This window comes from Chiloscyllium plagiosum, chromosome 1 (assembly GCF_004010195.1).
Source record: "Chiloscyllium plagiosum isolate BGI_BamShark_2017 chromosome 1, ASM401019v2, whole genome shotgun sequence".
Taxonomy (NCBI): Eukaryota; Metazoa; Chordata; class Chondrichthyes; order Orectolobiformes; family Hemiscylliidae; genus Chiloscyllium; species Chiloscyllium plagiosum.
This window is the reverse complement of record NC_057710.1, coordinates 148,555,859-148,578,196: the sequence shown is the minus strand read 5'-3', so window position 1 is coordinate 148,578,196 and position 22,338 is coordinate 148,555,859. Positions and strand designations below refer to the sequence as shown.

The following is a 22,338-nucleotide window of genomic DNA, read 5'->3' as shown; positions in this document are numbered from 1 at the left end:
AAAACGCTCAGTAATCACTTCTCTAGCTTCCCGCAGAGTTCTAGGGTACACCTGATCAGGTCCTTGGGATTTATCCACCTTTATGCATTTTGAGACGACCAGCACTTCCTCCTCTGTAATTTGGATATTTTTCAAGATATCACCATCTATTTCCCCACATTCTGTATCTTCGATGTCCTTCTCCACAGTAAACACTGATGCAAAATAAAGGTGTACCCTTAATCTATAAAGATTCCCCAGTATAGGTTCTCAGTCTGTCTGAGATCTTGTGTAAACCTAAGGTTGAAGTCCAGAGCAAATTTTGTTAAAGACTGGTTCTATGATCGTTGAAACAGCTGTTTCATTGTTGACCTGCATTTGAGCCAGATGTTTGTTTTGATTTTGGTGTTGCAAAGCAATTCAGCTGTTACAAACCAGGTATAGATGCTTTTGCATGATTATGTTATTAATCCAGTATACCAAATGATGTCTCAGCATCTCATTAAGGGTTAAACCAAAGTCCTATGCCTCTGCCAGTGGTCTTAACCTCGTCAAAAATTCCGATATAGATTGCTGTTGTTCTCAAATTGCTGAGTAAAAATGTTAGTGACTCAGAATTAGAGGGGGCTTAGGTCCATAATATTCCTTCACTAGATCTGTCAACTCTTGAAAGGTTTTAGTATCTGGTGCCTCAGGGAAAGTTAGGCTCCAAAATCTCTGCGGGTCCACATGCTGTCAGGAGAATTTCTCGTTGCTTTTCATCTGCCTCGGTCTCATTTGCCTGGAAAAATAATGGATTCTTTCCACAGACTGCCCACTCTTTGGCAGAATCGAACGTGTCAAGCTTCGCAAATAATGGCAGGATGCCAGAAATGCTTACCCTAACTCCCTCAGTCCAAAGATATGCAAATTAGTTGGCTGTACTAAATTGCCCATACTATCAAGGGATGTGTAGGCGAGGTGGATTAGCCATGGGATTTGCAGGGTCACAGAGATAGGTGGGTCTGTGTGGGATTAATCCTGAGATGATTACCGTTTGCGGTTCTGCTTTACAATGTATTCCTCAGCAAAATCTCTTTATTTGTCATACCTATGTCGTTTGTAGCTAAATGGACTATAACAACTGGATCCTCCTCTCTCCAGTCCCACCCACACCCCACCCCTATCCAAGTCCCTCTCCAGTCCAGAAGAAATATCTTGCCTTGACACCAGGTAGGCAGCACAGCCGTTGGGACTGTTTTTGCTGTGGTGAACATTTATCTATTCCCCTAACAATGCTTTCCGATATTACTGCTACATTTCTCTCTTAGTGGGGTATTTGAATGACACGTTAGACCACAGTGCTGTGGTCAGTACACTGAACCTCCCTGCCACCTTTGCCCTTGCCCACACTAGAGACAAGAACATTGTGTTTGTTTTTGGGCAAGCACATTGGATGAGGCTTCTCCTGCTGGACACTTTATCTTTCACTGTATAGAATGCAGGCTCTAAAATTCCTTTTCTAAATTTCTCCATCCCTTTAGTTCCCCATCTATCTCTCCTCTCTCCGCATACCCCCCCAGCCCACTTTGGTTACTTGCCCTAATCTCTGGCCCTCTTCGTTAGCTGTCAGTTTTTACCTGATTAGACTCCTGTAAAGTACCATGGGCCCATTAGTGCAAGTGGCTGTTGATCAGTTTGGAGGGGGAGAATTTATTTGTTTTGTAAGTGTACCATGTAGTTTCTCTCTCTCAGGATTTTCATTTGGGGAGTTTAAATTTAAATGGGCTGGGGGAATCCTGGATTGTAAGCATTAAATACCAATCTGTACTTGTTGGATGTGTCTCTGGGATGACCATTGTTTGCAAATCTACAGTTACCTTCTCCTATTACCTCCTCTTCATTGGATATTGAGCTCAGCATTTATACCTACACTACTGCAAGATTGCCAATTGGAAAGTGTGATCTAGTGTCATTGTTCTAATACTTTGTTTCTTGTTAAGTCTGTATTGACCGTTGTCTCACACACTCTTTGTTTCTGTTTCTGACTCTCTCTGTGACTCTCCTCCCCCACCCCAACCATTTCCTGATATTCATTTTTCTATTCCCCTCCTGAAAAATAGTGTAGAAATATAGTTGTCCCATCTGATACAAACACAACATATGGGTGCTGAGCTCCATCCAGTACTGTGGTCAGTTCCCATGTTAGATTTAGCAGATATTAGGAGAGTCTTGGCTTGACCTGATCTGATCAGATGACGATATCCATGTGAATGTTTGACAGTAGCCAACTGAGTGAGATTTTTGCTGCTCATGGTTTGGACCAGAAAGTATGGTGTTAATTGATACTGATCCTCTACTCGGCCCAGCTGACTATACCTAGGACCTTCTGGTTTCCATGGCTTGAAACAGTTAAGTTGTAATGACTGTTATCTCTTGGTTTGTACAGTAGGATAGAATATGATTAGGTTTTTCGTGGTTGCTCCAATATAGTTTCTAATCTGTTATATTTTTTTCTTTCACAGACGAGATTTTATAATTTACCAGGAACCAAATAGACCACCTGCCCGTGTTACTGAAAATGGATTCCCTGACACAGTAAGTTCTCAGAAAAACTGGTGAAGTCATTTGCAGTGATTCTAAATGGAGATACAAGAAAATTACATCGTAAATCAATTCCAGAGGCATGAGCATATATTCAAAGTTGTTGTCCTTTGGATAAGGTGTCAAAACTGTTATCCCTTCTCTCTTTTGAACACGTGTGAAAGATTCAGTGACATTGTTTTATGAAGACAAGTAGAATTTACCTCAGTATCCTGGCAAATGTTTATCTAAAATCATTTGAAACAGATTTATATGGTTATGAACTCATAGTTGTTTTTACAAGTTTACAGTATTCCAACTGACAGTTGCATGTCAGAAATGTGTCATTGCTTCAGAAATGTATACTTTTGGCTGTAAAGTGCTTTGAAAGTTCCTGAGTTTGTGCAAGACCCCTATGCAGATATAATTTCGTTATTTCCAAATATTTACTGCTTAGAAGTCAGTTTTAAAAAAATGTTTGCGTTATTGAGACAATTGAAGTATCAGTGATTTGTACAGCTGCGACCGAATACAACACTCGAAAGCTGTACTTTTCTTTAAACTACTGAACTAAAGTATTACTGTATCACAAGCTTGATCTCCCATTTGATTGTTTGCTGAGCTTCCCATCGCATACCTCAAAACCATGTCGATAACTAACATCATCCATCTCCATCCCTGCCTTAGCTTGTCTGTTGCTGAAACCCTCATCCACGCCTTTGTTATCTCTCAACATGATTTTTAAATATTATTCTGACCAGCCTTCTGCCATCTACCCTCCGCAACCTTGAGCTCATTCAAATTCCTACAGACCTTTTCCAAACTTGCACCAAGACAGCCTGTGTGTGGAGCTGCAGGAGATGGGGGGAGATACAAAATGAGTATGTTTGCATCAATGTTTACTGTGGAGAAAGACATGGAAGATATAATGTGGGGAAATAGATGGTGACATCTTGAGAAATGTCCATATTACAGAGGAGGTGGTGTTGGATGTCTTGAAACGCATAAATCCCCAGGACCTTATCAGATGTACCCTAGAACTGGGTGGGAAGATAGCGAAGTGGTTGGTGGGCCTCTTGCTGAGATGTTTGTATCATCGATAATCAAAGCTGAGGTACCAGAAGCCTGGAGGTTAGCTAATGTGGTGCCACTATTTAAGAAAGGTGGTAAGGAAAAGCCGGGAACAATGGACTGGTGAGCCTGTCATTGGTTGGTGGGCAAGTTGTTGGAGGGAATCGTGAGGGACAGGATTTACATGAATTTGGAAGGGCAAGGACTGATTAGGGATAGTCATTGTGACTTTGTGCGTGGGAAATCATGTTTCATGAACTTGATTGGGTTTTTTGCAGAAGTAACAGAGGATTGGTGAGGGCGGAGCGGTGGATGTGATCTATGTGGACTTCAGTAAGGCATTCAACAAGGTTCCTCATGGTAGACTGGTGAACAAGGCTAGATCTCATGGAATATAGGGAGAACTAGCCATTTGGATACAGAACTGGCGCACAGGTAGAAGATAGAGGGTGGTGGTGGAGGAGGGTTGTTTTTCAGACTGGAGGCCTGTTACCAGTGGTGTGTCACAAGGATCAGTGCTGGGTCGACTGTTTTTTGTCATTTATGTAAATGATTTGGATGTGAACATAGATGGTGTAGTAAGTAAGTTGCGGATGACACCAAAAAGGTGTAGTGAACAGCGAAGAAGGGTTACTTCAGAGTACAACGGGATCTTGATCAGATGGGCCATTGGGCTGAGGTGTGGCAGATGGAGTTTAATTTAGATAAATGTGAGGTGTGGCATTTTGGATAAGCAAATTGTAGCAGCATTTATACACCTAATAGTAAGGTCTTGGGGAGTGTTGCTGAACAAAGAGACCTTGGAGTACAGATTCATAGTTCCTTGAAGGTGGAGTCGCAGTTATAAAGGATAGTGAAGAAGCATTTGGTATGCTTTCTTTAGGTTCATAGTTCCTTGAAGGTGGAGTCGCAGTTAGAAAGGATAGTGAAGAAGCATTTGGTATGCTTTCTTTCATTGGTCAGAGTATTGAGTACAGGAGTTGGGAGGTCATGTTGCGGCTGTACAGGACATTGGTTAGGCCACTGTTGGAATATTATGTGAAATTCTGGTCTCCTTCCTATTGGAAAGATGTTGTGAAACTTGAAAGGGTTCAGAAAAGATTGACAAGGATGTTGCCGGGGTTGGAGGATTTGAGCTACAGGGAGAGGCTGAACAGGCTGGGGCTGTTTTCCCTGGAGCGTCAGAGTTTGAGGGGTGACCTTATCGAGGTTTATAAAATCATGAGGGGCATGGGTAGCGTAGGTAGACTCGGTCTTTTCCCTGGGGTGGGCAAGTTCAGAACCAGATGGCATAGATTTTGGGTGAGAGGGGAAAGATTTAAAAGGGACCTAAGGGGCAACTTCTTCACACACAGAGTGGTACGTGTATGGAATGGGCTGCCATGGGAAGTGGTGGAGGCTGGTACAATTTCAGCATTTAAAAGGCATCTGGATGGGTATATTTATAAGAAGGGTTTGGAGGGATATGGGCCAAGTGCTGGCAAATGGGACTCGATTAGGTTAGAATATCTGGTCGGCATGGATGAGTTGAAATCGAAGGGCCTGTTTCATGCTGTACATCTCTACGACTGAGTAAGGGATTCCATGATCCTGTGAAGTTCTTTTCACCCAACATCTCTGTACTTACTAGTCTACCTTGGTTGTACAATGCTCGATTTAAATATTTTTAGCCTTGTTTCCAAACCTGTAATAGATCATCAACTAGATCTCCAAACTGTATGTTTTCGATTCTTATACAGTCCAGATTTTCATTGCACAAATTTGAAATGACTTGCTGCTCACTGTTCTAGTCTTAGTATCTGGGACAAAGACAGAAGTTGCTGGGAAAGCTTGGAAGGTTTGGCAGCATCTGTGAAGGGAAATCAAAGTTAATGGTTCAGGTCTGGTGACCCTTCCTCTGATCCTTTTCCAGTAACTTCTGTTTTTGTTTCTGATTTACAGCATCCGCAGCTCTTTTGGTTTTTATTTTCCTAGTATCTGGAATTTGCTCCAGGCGTCTGTGTGGCTTACTTTCCTCCTTTTTAAAGATTCTCTTTAAAAGCTGCTTCTTGAACCAAGCTACGTTTGATCATCTGACCTTAGATTTGGTCAGACCTTTGTGAATTACCAGAGGTGAAATTTTAAATGTTTTGACATTGTTACATCCTGCACCAGAATGCTTTTGTACTCTGTCCTGACCTCTAACACTTTAAAGAAATGTCTGGAAGTAATTGAATGGTGAGTATCTTCTGTTGAGAGAAGCCCCTCCACAAATAACTATGATAGCTATAAACTTATCTATTACAGGTTTTAATGTAAATAATACGTTTAAACACAATCTGTCATTTCATATATACTTTCTTCAGTGGCTGGAACCAATGTTATCAATGATCTGGCTTTATTTGTTCAGTAATGAAGAGATGCTGAATGATTCACTGGAGGTCGGGGTCTCAGCTTGAATCTGGTTTCAGAGTTGCTGCTCAAGCGAATAGACATAAAACTCGAAGCATCTCTGAAAGATGGTAGATTTTGGATTGTAGCAGGAAATCACAATTCAAATAAAAATAAACAATACATTCCTGGAATGGTATTATCACTTAGCTTTTGGTATTGTGCACTAAACTGTAAAACTAACCTAAACTTAACCTTTTAAGTGCCCCATATGCAAAGCATTTTATAAACCCAAGGACAAGAGTTTTTTGGGTGGCAGTGTTTTCCACTCTGCTAGTCCAAAAGTTGAATATGAACTCATTCCAGTTGTGGCAGTCCCAAGGAGCATTAGTTGACTGGATTTGGACATCGATAGCAACCTGCTGATGTCCAAAGATGATAATAGTAAGACTAACTGGACCATTTATTTTCTCAACTTCCATTTAGATCCTTTTATGCTTTTCAAATGGAAATCATTATGATAGTGTCTATCCTAAGACATTTGTGGATGCTGCAGCCATTTGCCAGTGTAAGTATTCTGATTTTAATTTGCAAATTCATTTTATTGTCTATAATTTGCAACAGGGCGAAAGTGAGTACTACAGATGGTGGAGATTACAGTCGAGAGTGTGGTGCTGGAAAAGTACAGCAGGTCAGGCAGCATCTGAGGAGCAGGAAAATCGGCATTTCGGGCAAAAGCCCTTCATTCCTGATGAAGGGCTTTTGCCTGAAACGCCGATTTTTCCTGCTCCTTGGATGTTGCCTGACCTGCTGTGCTTTTCCAGCACTATACTCAACTATAATTTGCAACAGACTATTCAAAACTGCCGATGTTACATCACTTTTTAAAAATGTGCAAGATTTTTTGAAATGTCTCATTTAAATGGAGTTTTAGCTTTTGCATATGTATCCTTCCCTCCAACTGATTCTCTAGATTGTTAGAGACAGAGTGAGAAAGAACTGCCGAAATGCTTACCTCCTTCACAGCTGCCCATAACCAGAGAATTTTAAGATGTGTCTGTGTGTTTTCACTCCTGAGTGTGATGATTTGAATAACCAGCTTTTCTTTTTATGAAAAATATTGTCTGTGAAGGTTAATTAATTGAAACCAAAAAAAGATGAATAATTAACTGAACCAAAAAAAAATTAATGATTCATGAGTCTATCTTGTTTTGTAAGAGGTTCATTGTAAATCTAATGATGGAAATTTGTTATCTCACCTGAAGTGCAGCTGGGTGAACTGAAGATCTGAAGCCATATGCTTCTTGATGAGAGAGACTTTATGTAGGTCACTGTCATTTTCTTAGGGTCTCATCACCAAAGGACTGTTTAGCTGTTTGCTGGACTCAAAAGACAGTAGAAATGGTGACTTTATGATTTTTAAATCTTCAGATCTTTCTAAGAGACAAAAAAACCCTGCAGATGCTGGAATCCAAAACAGACAGGCAGGAGGCTGGGAGAACACGGCAAGCCAGGCAGCATCAGGAGGTGGAGAAGTGGACGTTTCTAGTGTAACCCTTCAGGACTCTGAAAAAGGGTTACGTCGACTTCTTCACCTCCTGTTGCTGCCTGGCTTGCTGTGTTCTCCCAGACTCTTGCCTGTCAGATCTTTCTAAGGCACAGATGTTGCTACCACTTGGTTTTCTGTAACAGGCCTTATTAAATCACAAATAATTGGTATGTAGTGAACAAATGATAGGAAAGGCACATGGAATGTTGTGATTTAGTGCAACGGGAAAGGATGTTTTGATACAATTATATAATGTGTTGATGTGGCCATATCTAGAGTTGGGCCTGTAACCATTGGGGTTTAGAAGAATGAGAGGTGATCTTATTGAATCATGCTAGTCCTTGAGGAGACCTGACAGGATTGATGCTGAAAGAATGTTTTCCCTGTATGAGAGACTAGTATTAGAGGTCCACATAAGGTGGAAATGAGGAAAAATTTGTCTTTTTGACTGGAAAGCAGTGGAGGCCAAATCATTGAATATTTTTGAGGTAGAGACCATTAAATCCTTAACTAACAATGGAGTCATAAGACATCAGCGGTAGGTAAGAAGTGGAGTTGAGGGCACAGTCAGATGAGCAATGATGTTATTAAGTGGCAGAACCGACTTGAATGTGTTTAAAAAAAAATCTTGTTCCTAATTCCCTTATTTGTATGTTATAAAAATTGCCTCTTTCAAAGATGGCTGCAATTGCATAGTCAGTACAGCTCTCTTCGTGACCAAATTCTGTTTCTCAAAGTGCAAACCCAAATTCCAATGTTTTCTCTTTAACCTGTTTTTCTAATCAACCTACTCAGAGATGTTATCTCACACCTCTGGAGTTGGTGGGGTTTGAACCCAAGCTTTCCCGTCCAGGAGTAGCGACACTATCACTGTGCTACAAGAGGGCCCAGGTTAGCTGTGTTAATTTTTAAAAAAAATTATCGAACCTATTTTCTAATCAACCTGTTCAGAGATGTATTACCTACCTCTGGAGTAGGTATGTGTTGAACCCAGGTCTGGGGAGCCAGGAGTAGAAAGACTTTTTCGCAAAAGGGCCCTGCAAACCTACATTAATTGATTCTTTCAGTGACTTAAGTAGTTGATTAGCTTGTTGGCATAGCTTCATCCACAGTTTTGTTTTTGGGATGTGTAGCTAACACCTTTGAGTGGAATGCATTTTTAGCACAAAGCCAGACATTGAGTCAGTTCTTTGGTTAGTTTCTTGAATACATAGAACAGGTCATCTGGCTGCTAGTGGTCATCTCTTTGGAGCACTTTGAATTGACTACTTCATTGGAAAATGGATGAAGACTCATACTGAATAAAGTTTTTGATTTAAAAATTTTGAATTTGACATGCCTTTTAAAGGGAATAACAGTATAGAGTCATAGAGTCACACAGTGCGGAAACAGATCCTTTGGTTCAACTAGTCCACCCCCACCAGTTCCCAAACTAAACTAGTGCCACTTTCCTGCTTTTGGGCCATATCCCTCAAAACCTTTTGTATTCATGTACTTATCCAAATATCTTATAAACGTAACTGAACCTACATCCAGCACTCCCTCTGGCAGGTCATTCCACACACCAATCATTCTCTGTGTTTTTTAAAAAAAGGTTGCCCTTTATATCCTTTTTAAAACTTTCTCCTCTCCCATAAGGGACCTCCATAAGGTCACCCCTCAACCTCCAACGCTCCAGGGAAAGGAGTCCCAGACTTTCCAGCCTGTTTTCATAACTGAGACTCTCCATTCCTGGCAACATCCTGGTAAATCTTTTCTGAACCCTCTCCAATTTAATAACAACCTTCCCATAGCGTGGTGACTAGAACTGCACACAGTACTCCAGAAGAGGCCTCACCAGTGCCCAGCACAACCTGTATACTCCTATATTTAAAGGTCTAAGCAATGAAGGCAAGCATGCTAAATGTCTTCTTAACCACACTCTCTATCTGTGACACAAATTTCAAAGAATTATGTACCCGAACCCCTAGGTCTTTGTTCTAAACAGCACTACCCAAGGCCTTACCATTAATTGTATAACTGCCCCCTTGTTTGTTTTAACTAAATGCAATACCTCGCATGTATCCAAATTAAACTCCATTTTCCATTAAACTCCTTAGCCCATTGACCTAATTGATCACGATCTCTTTGTAATCTTAGATAACCTTGTTCATAGTCCACTATACCACCAATTTTGGTGTCATTCGCAAACCTACTATCCCATGCCTTCTATATTTTCATCAAAATTGTTTATATAAATGACAGACAGAAGTGGATCCGTTACCATTCTCTGTGGAGTACTCCTGGTCACAGGCTTCCAGTCTGAAAAACAACTCGCCCCTGTCTCTGACCGTCAAGCCAAGTTTGTATCCAATTGGCAAGCTCGCCCTGAATCCCATATGATCTAACTTTATTAATTAGAACCATTTGACAAAGGCTTTATTGAAGTCCATGTAAACAACATCTACGCTCTGAAATCATCAACCTGTTTGGTTACTTGCTCAAAAACACAATCAAGTTTGTGAGACATGATTTCCCTCACAAAATCATGCTGACTATCCCTAATCAGTCCATGTCGCTCCAATGCATGTAAATCCAATCTTTCCGAATCGCTTCCAATAACTTACCCACACCAATGTCAGGATTGTTCCTAGTCTTCTCTTTACATCCTTGCTTAAGTAAAGGTACAACATTAGCCACCCTTCAGTCCTCTGACATCTCACCCGTGGTTATAGATGAAACAAATATTTCTGCTAGGGGCACCGCAATTTCTACCCAACTTCCCATAACATCCTGGGATATACCTGATCAGGTCCCATAGTTTAATCCACCTTTTCTGCTTTCTAAGACTTCATCTTCTGTAATGTTAAACTGTTTTCAAAATATTAATATTTATTTTCCTGAGTTCTCTAGCCTCTATTTCTTTCTCCAAAGTAAAAACTGATGCAAAATATTTATTTAGTATCTTTGCCATCTCCTGAGGTCCAGCACATAGAAGACTTTGTTGATCTTTAGGGGACCCTATTCGCTGTCTCGTTGCACTTTTGCTCTTAAAGTACTTGCAGAATTTCTCCGGATTATTATTATTAACCTTATCTGCCAAGGCAATCTCTTTGCCCTCCTACAATGTCCCTACAATCTTTATACTCTTCAAAAGATTAACTTCATCCTAGTTGTCTCTGTCTAATATATGATTCTTTCTTATTCTTGACAAGAACCTCAATGTATTCATCCATTGTTCCCTATTCTTACCAACCTTACCCCTTTACTCTAACAGGAACATAATGCGTCTGAACTCTTTATCACACTTTTGAAAACCTGCCACTTGTCAGTTGTCCCTTTACCTGTGAACAGTTTACTCAATCAACATTTGCAAGTTGTTGTCTCATACTATTAAAACTTGTCTGACTCCAAGTAAGAACTTTAACTTTTATGGAAGGCTTGTCCTTTTCCATAGCTCTTTTAAAACTAATAGAATTATGATCACTCGTCCCAAAGTGCTCCTACTAACACTTCAGTCACTTTGCCCTTTGATACCTTTTGTTTCTTCATTTAGATAGCCTGCTTAGAAAACTGGTTGCGCATTGCAAGTGACCACAAAGTGTCAATATATGGTTCAAGGAAAGGAGTCTTGCTCTGTTACTTGATGCGCGAAAAAGGTATCTGTTACGTAACTGGTCACAGAGTATATTAATTCTGATGACCGTGATGCCGAGTAAAAGCAGGTCACATTCGGAACTTCAAACAACTTTAAATCTTAAAAATGACATGAAAAGGCTGGAAAGGATGGCTACCCAAGGTCAGCAGACTGTTGTGAATTAGAACCTGTCTCTTGGAGATGGAAAAAGCAGGCTGAAGTGAGTTGGTAACTTTCCCTGAAACTAATCAAAAACGAGTTTTGAGAAGATTTGTAGCTCTGGTTGAGGTTTTGGATGTAGGTTTGCTCACTGAGCTGAAAATTCCTGCTTTCTATATATATGTTTGGGTTCCTTTGGATTGGTGATGTCATTTCCTGTGGTGGTGATATTTCCTATGATAAAAAGAAAGCAGGAATTTTCAGCATTGCTTCTCATGAGGCCCACTGAAGAAGTTACCTAGTAAGGTAACAAAACGTCTGGAAATGAACCTTTCAGCTCAGTGAGCAAACCTACATCCAAAACTAATAGCTGATTTGACTCTCTAATTCCAAAGCAAATACACTACAAAAACCCACAACAAATTGTAGAACCTGAGTGAATCTAATTCCTTATTCGGAAAGGAGCTTAAATGTATGGAAATTCACAGATTGAGATTGCCGTGTTTTTATCTGTTTTTTATAAATAATAAAGGACCATATTTCTTTGTCAGGACTATAAATTGCAGTGGAAGTTGGACTACTATTTGGTTGAGATACCAGAAGAGCTTTGCAACTTGAAAATCAGCCCCTGCATTTTTTTGTGTTGTGTAATGAAGTTTTGCTTTTTTTGAAGCAGTGAGATAGTGAATTTGAGACTGAGTGCCAATGTGAGGGTTTGTGTTAAGGAAATTCTGCCTGTAGGCAGAGTGTTAATAGCTGTAAGTGCCAGGCAAGCAGCGAGCGGAACATCCAAAGTCTGCTATTAGAAAGCTTCCATCATTTTCTTGCACATTCCCTCCTGCGCTGTACCTCTCATGCTCTCTCTCTGTCTGATGAAAAAGGCAGAAAGACCAAGAAAGCTTGAGAGAGTCATAGAGATGTACAGCACGGAAACAGACCCTTTGGTCCAACACGTCCGTGCCGACTAGATATCCTCACCTAATCTAGTCCCATTTGCCAGCACTTGGCCCACATCCCTCTAAACCCTTCCTACTCAATGCTGCAATTGTGCCAATCTCCACCACTATCTCTGGCAGCTCATTCCATACACACACCACCCTCTGTGAAAATGCTGCCCCTTAAGTGCCTTTCAAATCTTTCCCCTCTCACCCAAAACCTATGCCCTCTAGTTCTGGACTCCCCCCACCCCAGGGAAAAGACCTTGTTTATTTACCCTATCCATGCCCCTCAGGATTTTATAAACCTCTATAGGGTCACCCATCAGCTTCCAACACTCCAGGGATAACAGCCCCAGCCTGTTCAGCCTCTCCCTATAGCTCAAATCCTCCAACCCTGGCAACATCCTTGTAAATCTTTTCTGAACCCTTTCAAGTTTCACAAGATCCTTCCGAAAGGAAGGAGCTCAGAATTGCATACAGTATTCCAAAAGTGGCCTAACCAATGTCCTGTACAGCTGCAACATGACCTCCCAACTCCTGTACTTAATGCTCTGACCAATAGAGGAAAGCATACCAAGCACCTTCTTCACTATCCTGTCTACCTGGGACTCCATGTTCAAGGAGCTATGAACTGCACTCCAAGGTCTCTTTGTTCAGCAATACTCCCAGGACCTTACCATTAATTGTACAAATCCTGCCCCGATTTGCCTTTCCAAAATCCAGCACCTCACATTTATCTAAACTAAACTCCATCTGCCACTCCTTGGCCCATCTGATCAAGATCCCGTTGTACTCTGAGGTAACCTTCTTCGCTGTCCACGATACCTTCGGTTTTGGTGTCATCTGCAAGCTTACTAACTATACCTGCTATGTTCACATCAAACATAATTTTTGATTGAGAGAGACAATTCTGAGGTAGGAAAAGACCAAGATTGAAATGAAGAAGCAGCAGCAGCACCCTACAGGCAACAGTACGTCATTGCTGAAATCCAAATGACTGTGAGAAAATAACTTCCATAGTTGTAGGCTGGACTTTTGATCTTTTGAAATTTTGTTCATCCTCACTATGTCCTTTTTCCAGTCTGCCTTGTCCATGTGTTTGGGTTTTTGAGGGGTATGGTAGTGTGTTAAAAATCCCTTTTACTGCTCTTGTTAAAGTCATGTATTTAACAATAAATAGTTTTTATGTTTCTGTTGAAACATGGTGTGAATTGCTTTTGTCCTGAGTAGCAGTTCTGCAAATTGGTTATTTCGATGGTCTCATTGGGACTCTGTAAAAAATTGGGGCACAGTTACCAGCACACTGTTCCTGGTTAAGTTGTGACAAAATCAGCTAAGAGCTGTTTGCAGTTCGTCATGTGTCACGAGTTAGATAGAGAACCAGACTGTAGCTGCGGTTCGGGCATGTCTGCCTCATAAATAGTCACAACCACTTACTTCACGAATTCTACAAACTCTAGCAGGGTCATCTGGCTGGTGGACACTAGTCGGCCCAATTGTATAACTTCAGGATTTCATATAATTTCAGGATATTATATGTGAAAGAGTAAACTAAAACCTGACTTTGTTTTGCAGCCATTTTATATGAAATGCTTTATCAGAACGTATTTAAGGTTGACATTCGTGCAATAATGCCTGCAGTGCTGGATGCAAACAGTGAAATCAATGAGGAACACTTCAATGACAGTGAAAATTCGGATTCTGATGTAGAAATAGAAATGATTGGGTAAGCCATCAAATTTTACACTAGTTTTACTGTCAACTCCATGAATTCTGTCCAATGGAAGGAAAATCAGACAGTGATACAAGCATATGTGCAAAACCTGAAATCAGAACCAAATTTTGTTACCAGATGGAAATCAATACAGTGGGCCAAATTACAGCATTTTTTGAATAAAATTTGAAATTCTTTCTTGTGCTGCATTTTCTTCGGTTTCATTTGACAGCGTTGAACCCAGATGGTAGGAAATGGTTAATGGTGATTGCATTCTAGTTCTCTCTGTTGTGTTCTCCTACTCTTCCCTTCTTCTCTCAACACAAGCTCCACCACTCCCTGACAGATTAGATTAGTTTAGATTACTTAGTGTGGAATTAGGCCCTTCGGCCCAACAAGTCCACACCGACCCTCCGAAGAGGAACCCACCCAGACCCATTCCCCTACATTTACCCCTTCACCTAACATTATGGGCAATTTAGCATGACCAATTCACCTAACCTGCACATTTTTGGACTGTGGGAGGAAACCGGAGCACCCGGAGGAAACCCAAGCAGAATGTGCAAACTCCACACAGACACTTGCAGTTCATTCTCTCCCTTCCACCCCTTTTTTCTCTCTCTCTCAATGGAAATGTGTGTCTCTCTCTCTCGCTGTGTGTGTCTCTCTCTCCTCCCACATCCTCTCTCTCTCCTCCCACACCCTCTCTTTTCCCCCTTCCCCCTCTCTTGNNCTCTGTTGCCCCTTTGCCTCCCCTCCCCCCCCCTCCCTACCTCTCCCTCACACTCTGAGTTCAGGACATATGCACAAAACCCAGCACTCTGAGATGCCATAATCTGGTTGAGCTTTCAAAATTAGCATCCTGCCTGCACAAGTAATCTTGAAGAAGAGCAGGGCATTATCCCTCAACAGCATTACAAATACAGATTATGTGATCACGTTGCTGTTTGTAGGAACTTTTATTGCACATCTTGGCTGCAGTGTTTCCTAGGTTACAACAACGATACACTGCAAAAATACTTCACTGCATAAAATGCTTTCTAATGTCTGGTGGTTGTGAAAACTGCCATATAAATGCAAGTCTTCTTTCATTGACCTGTTCCCAAATTTCATTCCATTTGGTTTCACCATATCTGCATCTTTTGTGAATGACGTTATCAGGAGTGGTACATGGTGAGCTAGATGGAGTCTTGTCTTATTTCTTCTAAAAGTTCTTATTTTAAATCTACTGGTTGCAACTTTATACCTCCTAGATATCAGGCTAGTTCTGAATCCACTGAAGCAGACTCTCACTAATTAATAATAATCCTTTTTTTTTTCCCCTGGAGAAATCTTCTGTGGTTATGCTTTAGTTAATTTCGCATCCCAAAATCTATCTCTGCAGTAAAACACAGATGATTTGATTTTAAAACTTCTGAAGTCCTGTGTGCCCATCTGAGGTGGACTCTGCTCTGAGTTTTATGTTTGACAAAAGAATCGGGAGGAAACCTCAATAATCTTGTGTGAGCTGGATTCTAGAAGCCAGAAGGAAAAAAAATTGCATGCTAGTTCCTGGCTTTACTCACTTTTAGATTTGGACTTTAATCTTTGTCTTGATTACTGATTTTCTGCAATTGTACGTCAATCTTTTCCTTAGTCTCGTTTTCTTGGAAAGATTACTTAATGTCACTCGCACTCTATGTCCATGTAATTCTCATTGTTTAATTTAAAAACGTAGAGAATGAATAAAATATGCTTGATTAAAGACAGGACTATGACACATGCTGGTTTAACATAAAGACCCTTTGGGGTTAACAATACATATACCTCCTTAATTGGGAATGAAGCATGCTGGCGCTTTTTTCATTAAATTAATTGCCAGTGAGAATCCAAAGAGAAAATTTCAAAGCTGATTTGCAAAAAAATACCCTACAGATTCTTTTTAACATCTCATACATAGGTAGAGATGGTTACTTGTTATTTACAGTTCATTGCTTTAATGTTGATTTCCTGCACAATAAGAGCTATTAGCTTGCATTTCTAACAGAATTGTTACTATAGTGACCGTTATTTCAACCTTGTTAACCTGTGAGCTTTAGTTTGAAAAGCCCAGTATCCATGGCAGCTCATTAGGAACTATCACCTACAGATCCTGTTAATGGGCAAGAACACCCTGATTCATGGAAGGTGATCATATGGAAGCTAATTAGATTCTCATACTTTTTTTAAAAAAAACTGTCTTCTTTACTTGAAAGAGTGTTAATGCAACAGCTTTTTGCAATTTAACATTGACTTAAAAATAAATCTTGGGGAGTCCTCTTGTGGCATGGCGGTGATGTTACTATCCATGGACTGAGAGATCTTGGATTCAAGTCTCATCTGTTCCAGGACTGCGTAATAACATCTTTGAATAGGTTGATTAGAAAAATAAGTCAATGTTTTAAAAAAAAAAGCAATCCGGCTGGTTGGATGATATTGGTAGATCCAACCTTTTTGCAATGATTTTGATTAGATTCCCTACAGTATGGAAACAGGCCCTTCAGCCCAACATGTCCACACCGACCCTCCGAAGAGTAACCCACCCAGACCCATTCCCCGACCCTGACTAATGCACCTAATGCTATGAGCAATTTAGCATGGCCAATTCACCTGGCCTGCAAATCTTTGGACTGTGGGAGGAAACCGGAGCACCTAGAGGAAACCCACGCAGACATGGGGAGAATGTGCAAACTCCACACAGACAGTTGCCCGGGTCCCTGGCATTGTGAGGCAGCATTGCTAACCACTGAGCCAGCATGCTGCCCTTGGTGCTTTGCCATGGTGATACTTCGTGAAAGAGTGAACACCAGCATTGTACAAATGTGTTTACTTGTAGACTTTCAATATCTTTTTAAAAATTAAATCTTCCATGGTCTCAGTTTTAATATTTCCCAGATCATTCCCGTGTAATTTTGCTGCTGTCTTATGATTCAAAGATATCTAGATTATGGCATAACTGTACACTTCATTTTCACATCTTTTAACAGGGGCAAAACTGCCAATGAGCGTGATGTGACTGGATTCAAGTCCCAGTCATGTAATAAAGTCCTAAAGGTAATCTATAAATGATGGGATATTGAAAATGTTGATATGTGTGTAAACATGTAATGCTTACCTGAAATAAGTGCATACATCTGTAGGGATGCCTGAACACAGAAACTTCTAACCCAGTGACGTGGATGTATCTGAGGCAGCGAGACAATTGTATACATGCCTGGACAGTTTTAACTTGTGTAAATGCTTTTTTGTTTTAAACCAGAAATCTTTTACTCATCACTGAGGGAACACATTCAGATCATATATGTTAGTAAATACCGTCAAATGACATTATTACAAAATTGGCAACAGACAAGTTGGTTTTGTTAAGGTTCTTAATGTATGCAATCTCTGTCTGAAACAGGAAGGCAGATTGTTATGACTTTATTTGTAATAACCACTATGTGGTCAATGAATTGGAAAATGTATTCCACCAAAACTTTAAGAGGGCCATTCTTTTGGCATGTCCAGAGACCTCAACAAACTGTGACGTAAAGTTCTAATCTTCCTTTGTTAGACATGATCAGCAGCAAATTGTTTTTGGTTAAGATTGACTGTCACTTGTTGGTTTCTTTTGTCCCTTGTACAAAGTGCAGACCAGTGAATGGATATGTGCCTCCATCTTTGCTATTATCTTGGCTGACACAGCTAACTTTAGCCTGATCTGAGTTCTAAATGCAACTTGTGTCAGGAAAGCGTTGTGTCAAGGTTGTGCCAATCTCTGGCAATTGATGGATGTGTGGTTACTTCAATAACATAGCAATGGCATTGGTGGGGGGAGGGGGAGGGAGGGAGGGGGGAAGAAGTGTCAGCCAAGATAATAGCAAAGATGGAGGCACACTTAAACATGCAATGCAGATTATTTTGAGGCTTCTCGCCAGATTAAAATACCAGACTGGGATCAGGTTGGCAGGTTCTATCTGATTTAAATCCTGGCAATTTGTGGATTGGCACTCATTTCCTGATGCCATTACTTTTTTTTTCTTGCTCATCTCCTTCCCCCACTATGTTAAAAAATCACTCTGATGGGAACATAATCCCAACAGTCCTACAATACAATGCAGAGTGAATCCTAACCACCCTGATCAGGAAGGAGAAGTTGTTTGGAAATCAGTGTGCCATTCCTGTGGGCGTTTCAGAATAACTGTCAAAAGCTTGATGTTGGAAATTCTCCGATCAGGAATTTATGAAATCAGAACTGTTGAAGTGGATAGCACAGATACATTTAAGGCGGAAATGGTTCAATGCATATGGGGAAATAAATAGTAGAACATGCTAATAGGATGAGAACAGGTTCAAGTGGTCTCTAACATTGGCACAGATCAGTTGGGTGGTATGGCTTTTGACAACGTAAGACAAAACTAATGAGCAACCTTTTGAAAGATTGTTTTTTTGCCTGAATTTTTAACCAAATGATAGAAAGTAAGCAGATGATGGGTGAGATTCTCCTCCAATGCTGAGGTAAAACAAATGATATCCCATCAGCTGTTGTGTACAGCATTTGATTTTTTTTTGTGTGTGTTTGCAATGGAGCTAAATACTGGCTGCTGCAGAGAACAGACAGCTCGTGTACTTATCAATTTTGTGTCATCACCCACGATAAATTTCTATAAAGCTACAAGCTTTAATGTGCAGACAGACCTTTGAAGCATTGCAAACGTGTGTTTATTATCTTTTGTTCTCAGAAACAGCAAATGAAAAGTGAAAGTTCTACCCATGTGACCCTTCCAAGAAAGGTCCTCCAAGCATTCAACCCAAACATTTATAGAAATATTGAGTATGAAGTTTGGCAGAAAATGGAGCAAGGTGAGTGGCTTACGTCATATTCAACTTTTTCATTGAGTTGGCTAGTTCATTGCTGTCATTAATGATTTATATTCAAACTGTACTTTGCAGCACAGCAGAAGAAAGATTATTCTATTGCTGCTGGGATGCAGTATGCTGTTGGGGACAAATGTAAGGTAAGCATTGCTGCATCATGATTATTTTTGTTTTAGCTTTGTTACTCAAGAATTATGGCGATACTGTTTAACACTGTACCTCTTGCCATCTCACTGGGACAGAAAGTCTGTGTCACGGGTATCATCAATGTGTGCCTGGAAGTGGCACCCATTTCACCAGGTAGTTTATTGTGTTGCTGCTGATATCATCAATGTGTACCCAACCCCATTCCTTGTTTTCTTACTGCCATCCTACCCACTACCTTACTGGCCTGCTCCTGACTTATTGCTGCCCTCTACTGCTCAGCATCCTGCTCCATAGAGTCATAGTCACAGAGGTATACAGAACAGAAACTGTCCTTCCAGCCTATCAAGTTTGTGTCAGTCAAACCCAATGACATAACTATTCTAATCTCATTTTCCAGTTCTTAGCTCATAGCCTTGCGTGCCTTGGCATCACATAACTATTCTAATCTCATTTTCCAGTTCTTAGCTCATAGCCTTGCGTGCCTTGGCATCACAAGTGCACGTCTGAGTACTTCCCAAATGTTATGAGAGTGTCCTCCTCTACCACCTTTATGAACAGTTCTTGGCTTATGGGGGTAATAGATGTTGATGGAGCAGGAATGGGGAGGCTAGCAAATCACACTTGCACACCCAGGATTTTAAATTTGGAATCCCATGTTCTGGGAAAACTACATTCTTTACATGTTATTAGGCTATCATAGTGTGTTCATAAAACATTGAAGGCATTGGAGAAATATTTGAGAACAGCAAGTTTATTTGTGTGTTGCACTTGTTAAAATGTCTTCACCTTGCTCAGTGGTTTGGGTGGACCTATTCCTTGATGAAGGGCTTATGCTTGGAACGTCGATTCTCCTGCTCCTTGGATGCTGCCTGTCCGGCTGAGCTTTTCCAGCAACACACTCTCGCTTCTGATCTTCAGCATCTGCAGTCCTCACTTTCTCCTATTCCTTGATATAGCAGGTTTCGTGCCAATGAGGTCACAGGCACCGCAACATAATGTGTGATTGGTGTGTCCCCTGCAGTTTCTTTAATGTGTGTCAAATTTGTTGTTTTGTCTTGACCTTTTGAAACCTTCCACATCATCTGATGTATGTATATTTGTGGATCAACCTTTGCCATTTTCTCCACTTCCAGTGTGATGATGCGACTGTCAAACACCTTTTCCTATCCTTTCACCATTTTGAAGGGACTGTTCCTTCTGTAATACTCTGATCCAACCTTACTCATCTTACCATACGCTGCTCTTGTTTGACATTTCAGACTTTGCAAAGTTCTAATACCTATTGACATGAAATGTTGACTTTAATGTTAACACTCTACATAGTTGCTGCCTCACCTGCTGAGTGTTTACCTCCTATTTTCCCACTTTTGGTTCAGGTTTCCAATATCTGCAGGGTTTTTTGTCAGTGTTCTCTTTTTTCCATCTTTTTCTACATTACTGATTTTGTCTTTCCTCACCTGCTCCTTTATCTTTCTTGCTCTCCTTTTCTTTTTCCTCTCTCCTCTTTCTTTTGTCCTCTTCCCCCTCGCTCCCTCTCTTGCTCTTCCTTTGCTCGCTGAGCTGGTAGATTTGTTCTCTGACGTTTTGTCACCATGGTAGGTAACATCATTGGTGAGCCTCTGGTGAAGAGTTGGTGTTCTGACTTGCTTGCTATTTTAGTATCTTGGTCTGTTGTGGTGGGTGATGTCACTTCCAGTTCTGTTTTTGAGAGGTTGATAAATGGGGTCCAAACCAATGTATTTGTTAATGAAATGCCAGACCTCTAGGGATTCCCATGTGCATTCTGTCCCAGGATGGATGCATTGTCCCAATCGAACCAGTGTCCCTCTTCATCTGTGTGTATGGATACTCGTGATCGTTGATTGTGTCTTTTGGTGGCTAGTTGGTGCTCATGTATCCTGGTGGCTAGGTTCCTGCCCGTCTGTCCAGTGTAATGTTTGTTCCAGCCCTTGCAGGGTATTTTGTATATGACGTTCGTTCTGGTGGTCATTGTTACGATTTAACAAAGGTACATAAACAAGGGGCCCTCCTCAGACCCATAGTCTCATTTCCCGGTACACCAACTTAGACTAGCAAAGGAACTGCAATGCGAACTGAAACACTCAGTAGATGACTCAAGCCACTCCATCCACTCCACCCAGGAATTCCTGAACACTTATGAAAGACACCAAGGTAGAGAACAACGAGGTCATGGTTTCCTTCAACATGTTGGCCCTATTCACATTAATAAACATCACCCAAGCCAAAGAAACACTGGCCTCACTGCTCGATGAACCAAGGACACAAACACCTGACAGCACCAATTCCATCAGCAAGAATAGCATCCTCAAACTACTACAACTGTGCCTCACAACCCACTTCACCTTCAATTACAAGATCTATAAACAAATCAATGGGACGCCTATGGGATCACCAATATCAGGACTCTTAGCAGAAGCAGTTATGCAGAGGCTAGGACGAACAGCCATTCCCACGATCCAGCACAAGCTTTGGGTCCGCAACAAGTTAGATGATACCCACAAACACATAAACAACGTCCTTACTGGTATAAAGCTTACCAAAACAGTAGAGAACAACAACAGACTCCCCTTCCGAGATGTCACGGTAGAATGAAAAGCCAATGGAGAGCTGCAGACCAGTGTTTTCAGGAAAGCCACACACTCTGACCAGGTACTCAACTACAGGAATAACCATCCTAACGCCCACAAATGAAACTGTATCAGGACATTATTTAAATGAGCCACAACACAATGCAACAGCCAGGAACTACAAGAAGCCTAGGAAACGCACCTATACAACATATTCAGGAACAACGGGTACCCGATAAGCGCAGTCCGCCAATTCCTACACAACAGATTTAAACAAAAAGACACAACGTGCCCAGAAACCCCAACCACCATGCCATACATTAAAGACATCTCAGAGGTGATGATCACGCTACTCTAGCCCCTAGGCATCATGGTAGCCCACAAACCTATCACCACACTGAAACAGCTCCAGATTAATTTAAAGGACCCCATACCAACAACCAATAGAACAAACGTCATATACGAAATACTCTGCAAGGACTGCAACAAACATTACATTGGACAGACAGGCAGAAAACTAGCCACCAGGATACATGTGCACCAACTAGCCACCAAAAGACATGACCAATTATCACTGGTATCCATACACTCAGACAAAGAGGGCACCAGTTTGACTGGGACAATACATCCATCCTGGGACAGGCTAAACAAAGTTGAAAAATGTGGTGCTGGAAAAACACAGCAGGCCAGACAGCATCCGAGGAGCAGGAGAATCGAAGTTTCGGACATAAGCCCTTCTTCAGGAGTGAGGCCTGTGTGACAAGCAGGCT

At 41.1% G+C, this 22,338-nt stretch overlaps 1 protein-coding gene across 1 annotated transcript in view; it reads left to right on the top strand.

Moving 5' to 3' along the window:
- Positions 1-22,338, top strand: part of otud4 (OTU deubiquitinase 4) — a 110,993-nt gene that overhangs the window by 44,640 nt on the left and 44,015 nt on the right. The window contains exons 5-10 of the mRNA XM_043699024.1: positions 2,484-2,556; positions 6,469-6,550; positions 13,820-13,970; positions 16,964-17,030; positions 18,698-18,818; positions 18,909-18,973. Coding sequence (XP_043554959.1) covers positions 2,484-2,556; positions 6,469-6,550; positions 13,820-13,970; positions 16,964-17,030; positions 18,698-18,818; positions 18,909-18,973 — 559 coding nt within the window. The remainder of the gene's footprint in view (positions 1-2,483; positions 2,557-6,468; positions 6,551-13,819; positions 13,971-16,963; positions 17,031-18,697; positions 18,819-18,908; positions 18,974-22,338) is intronic.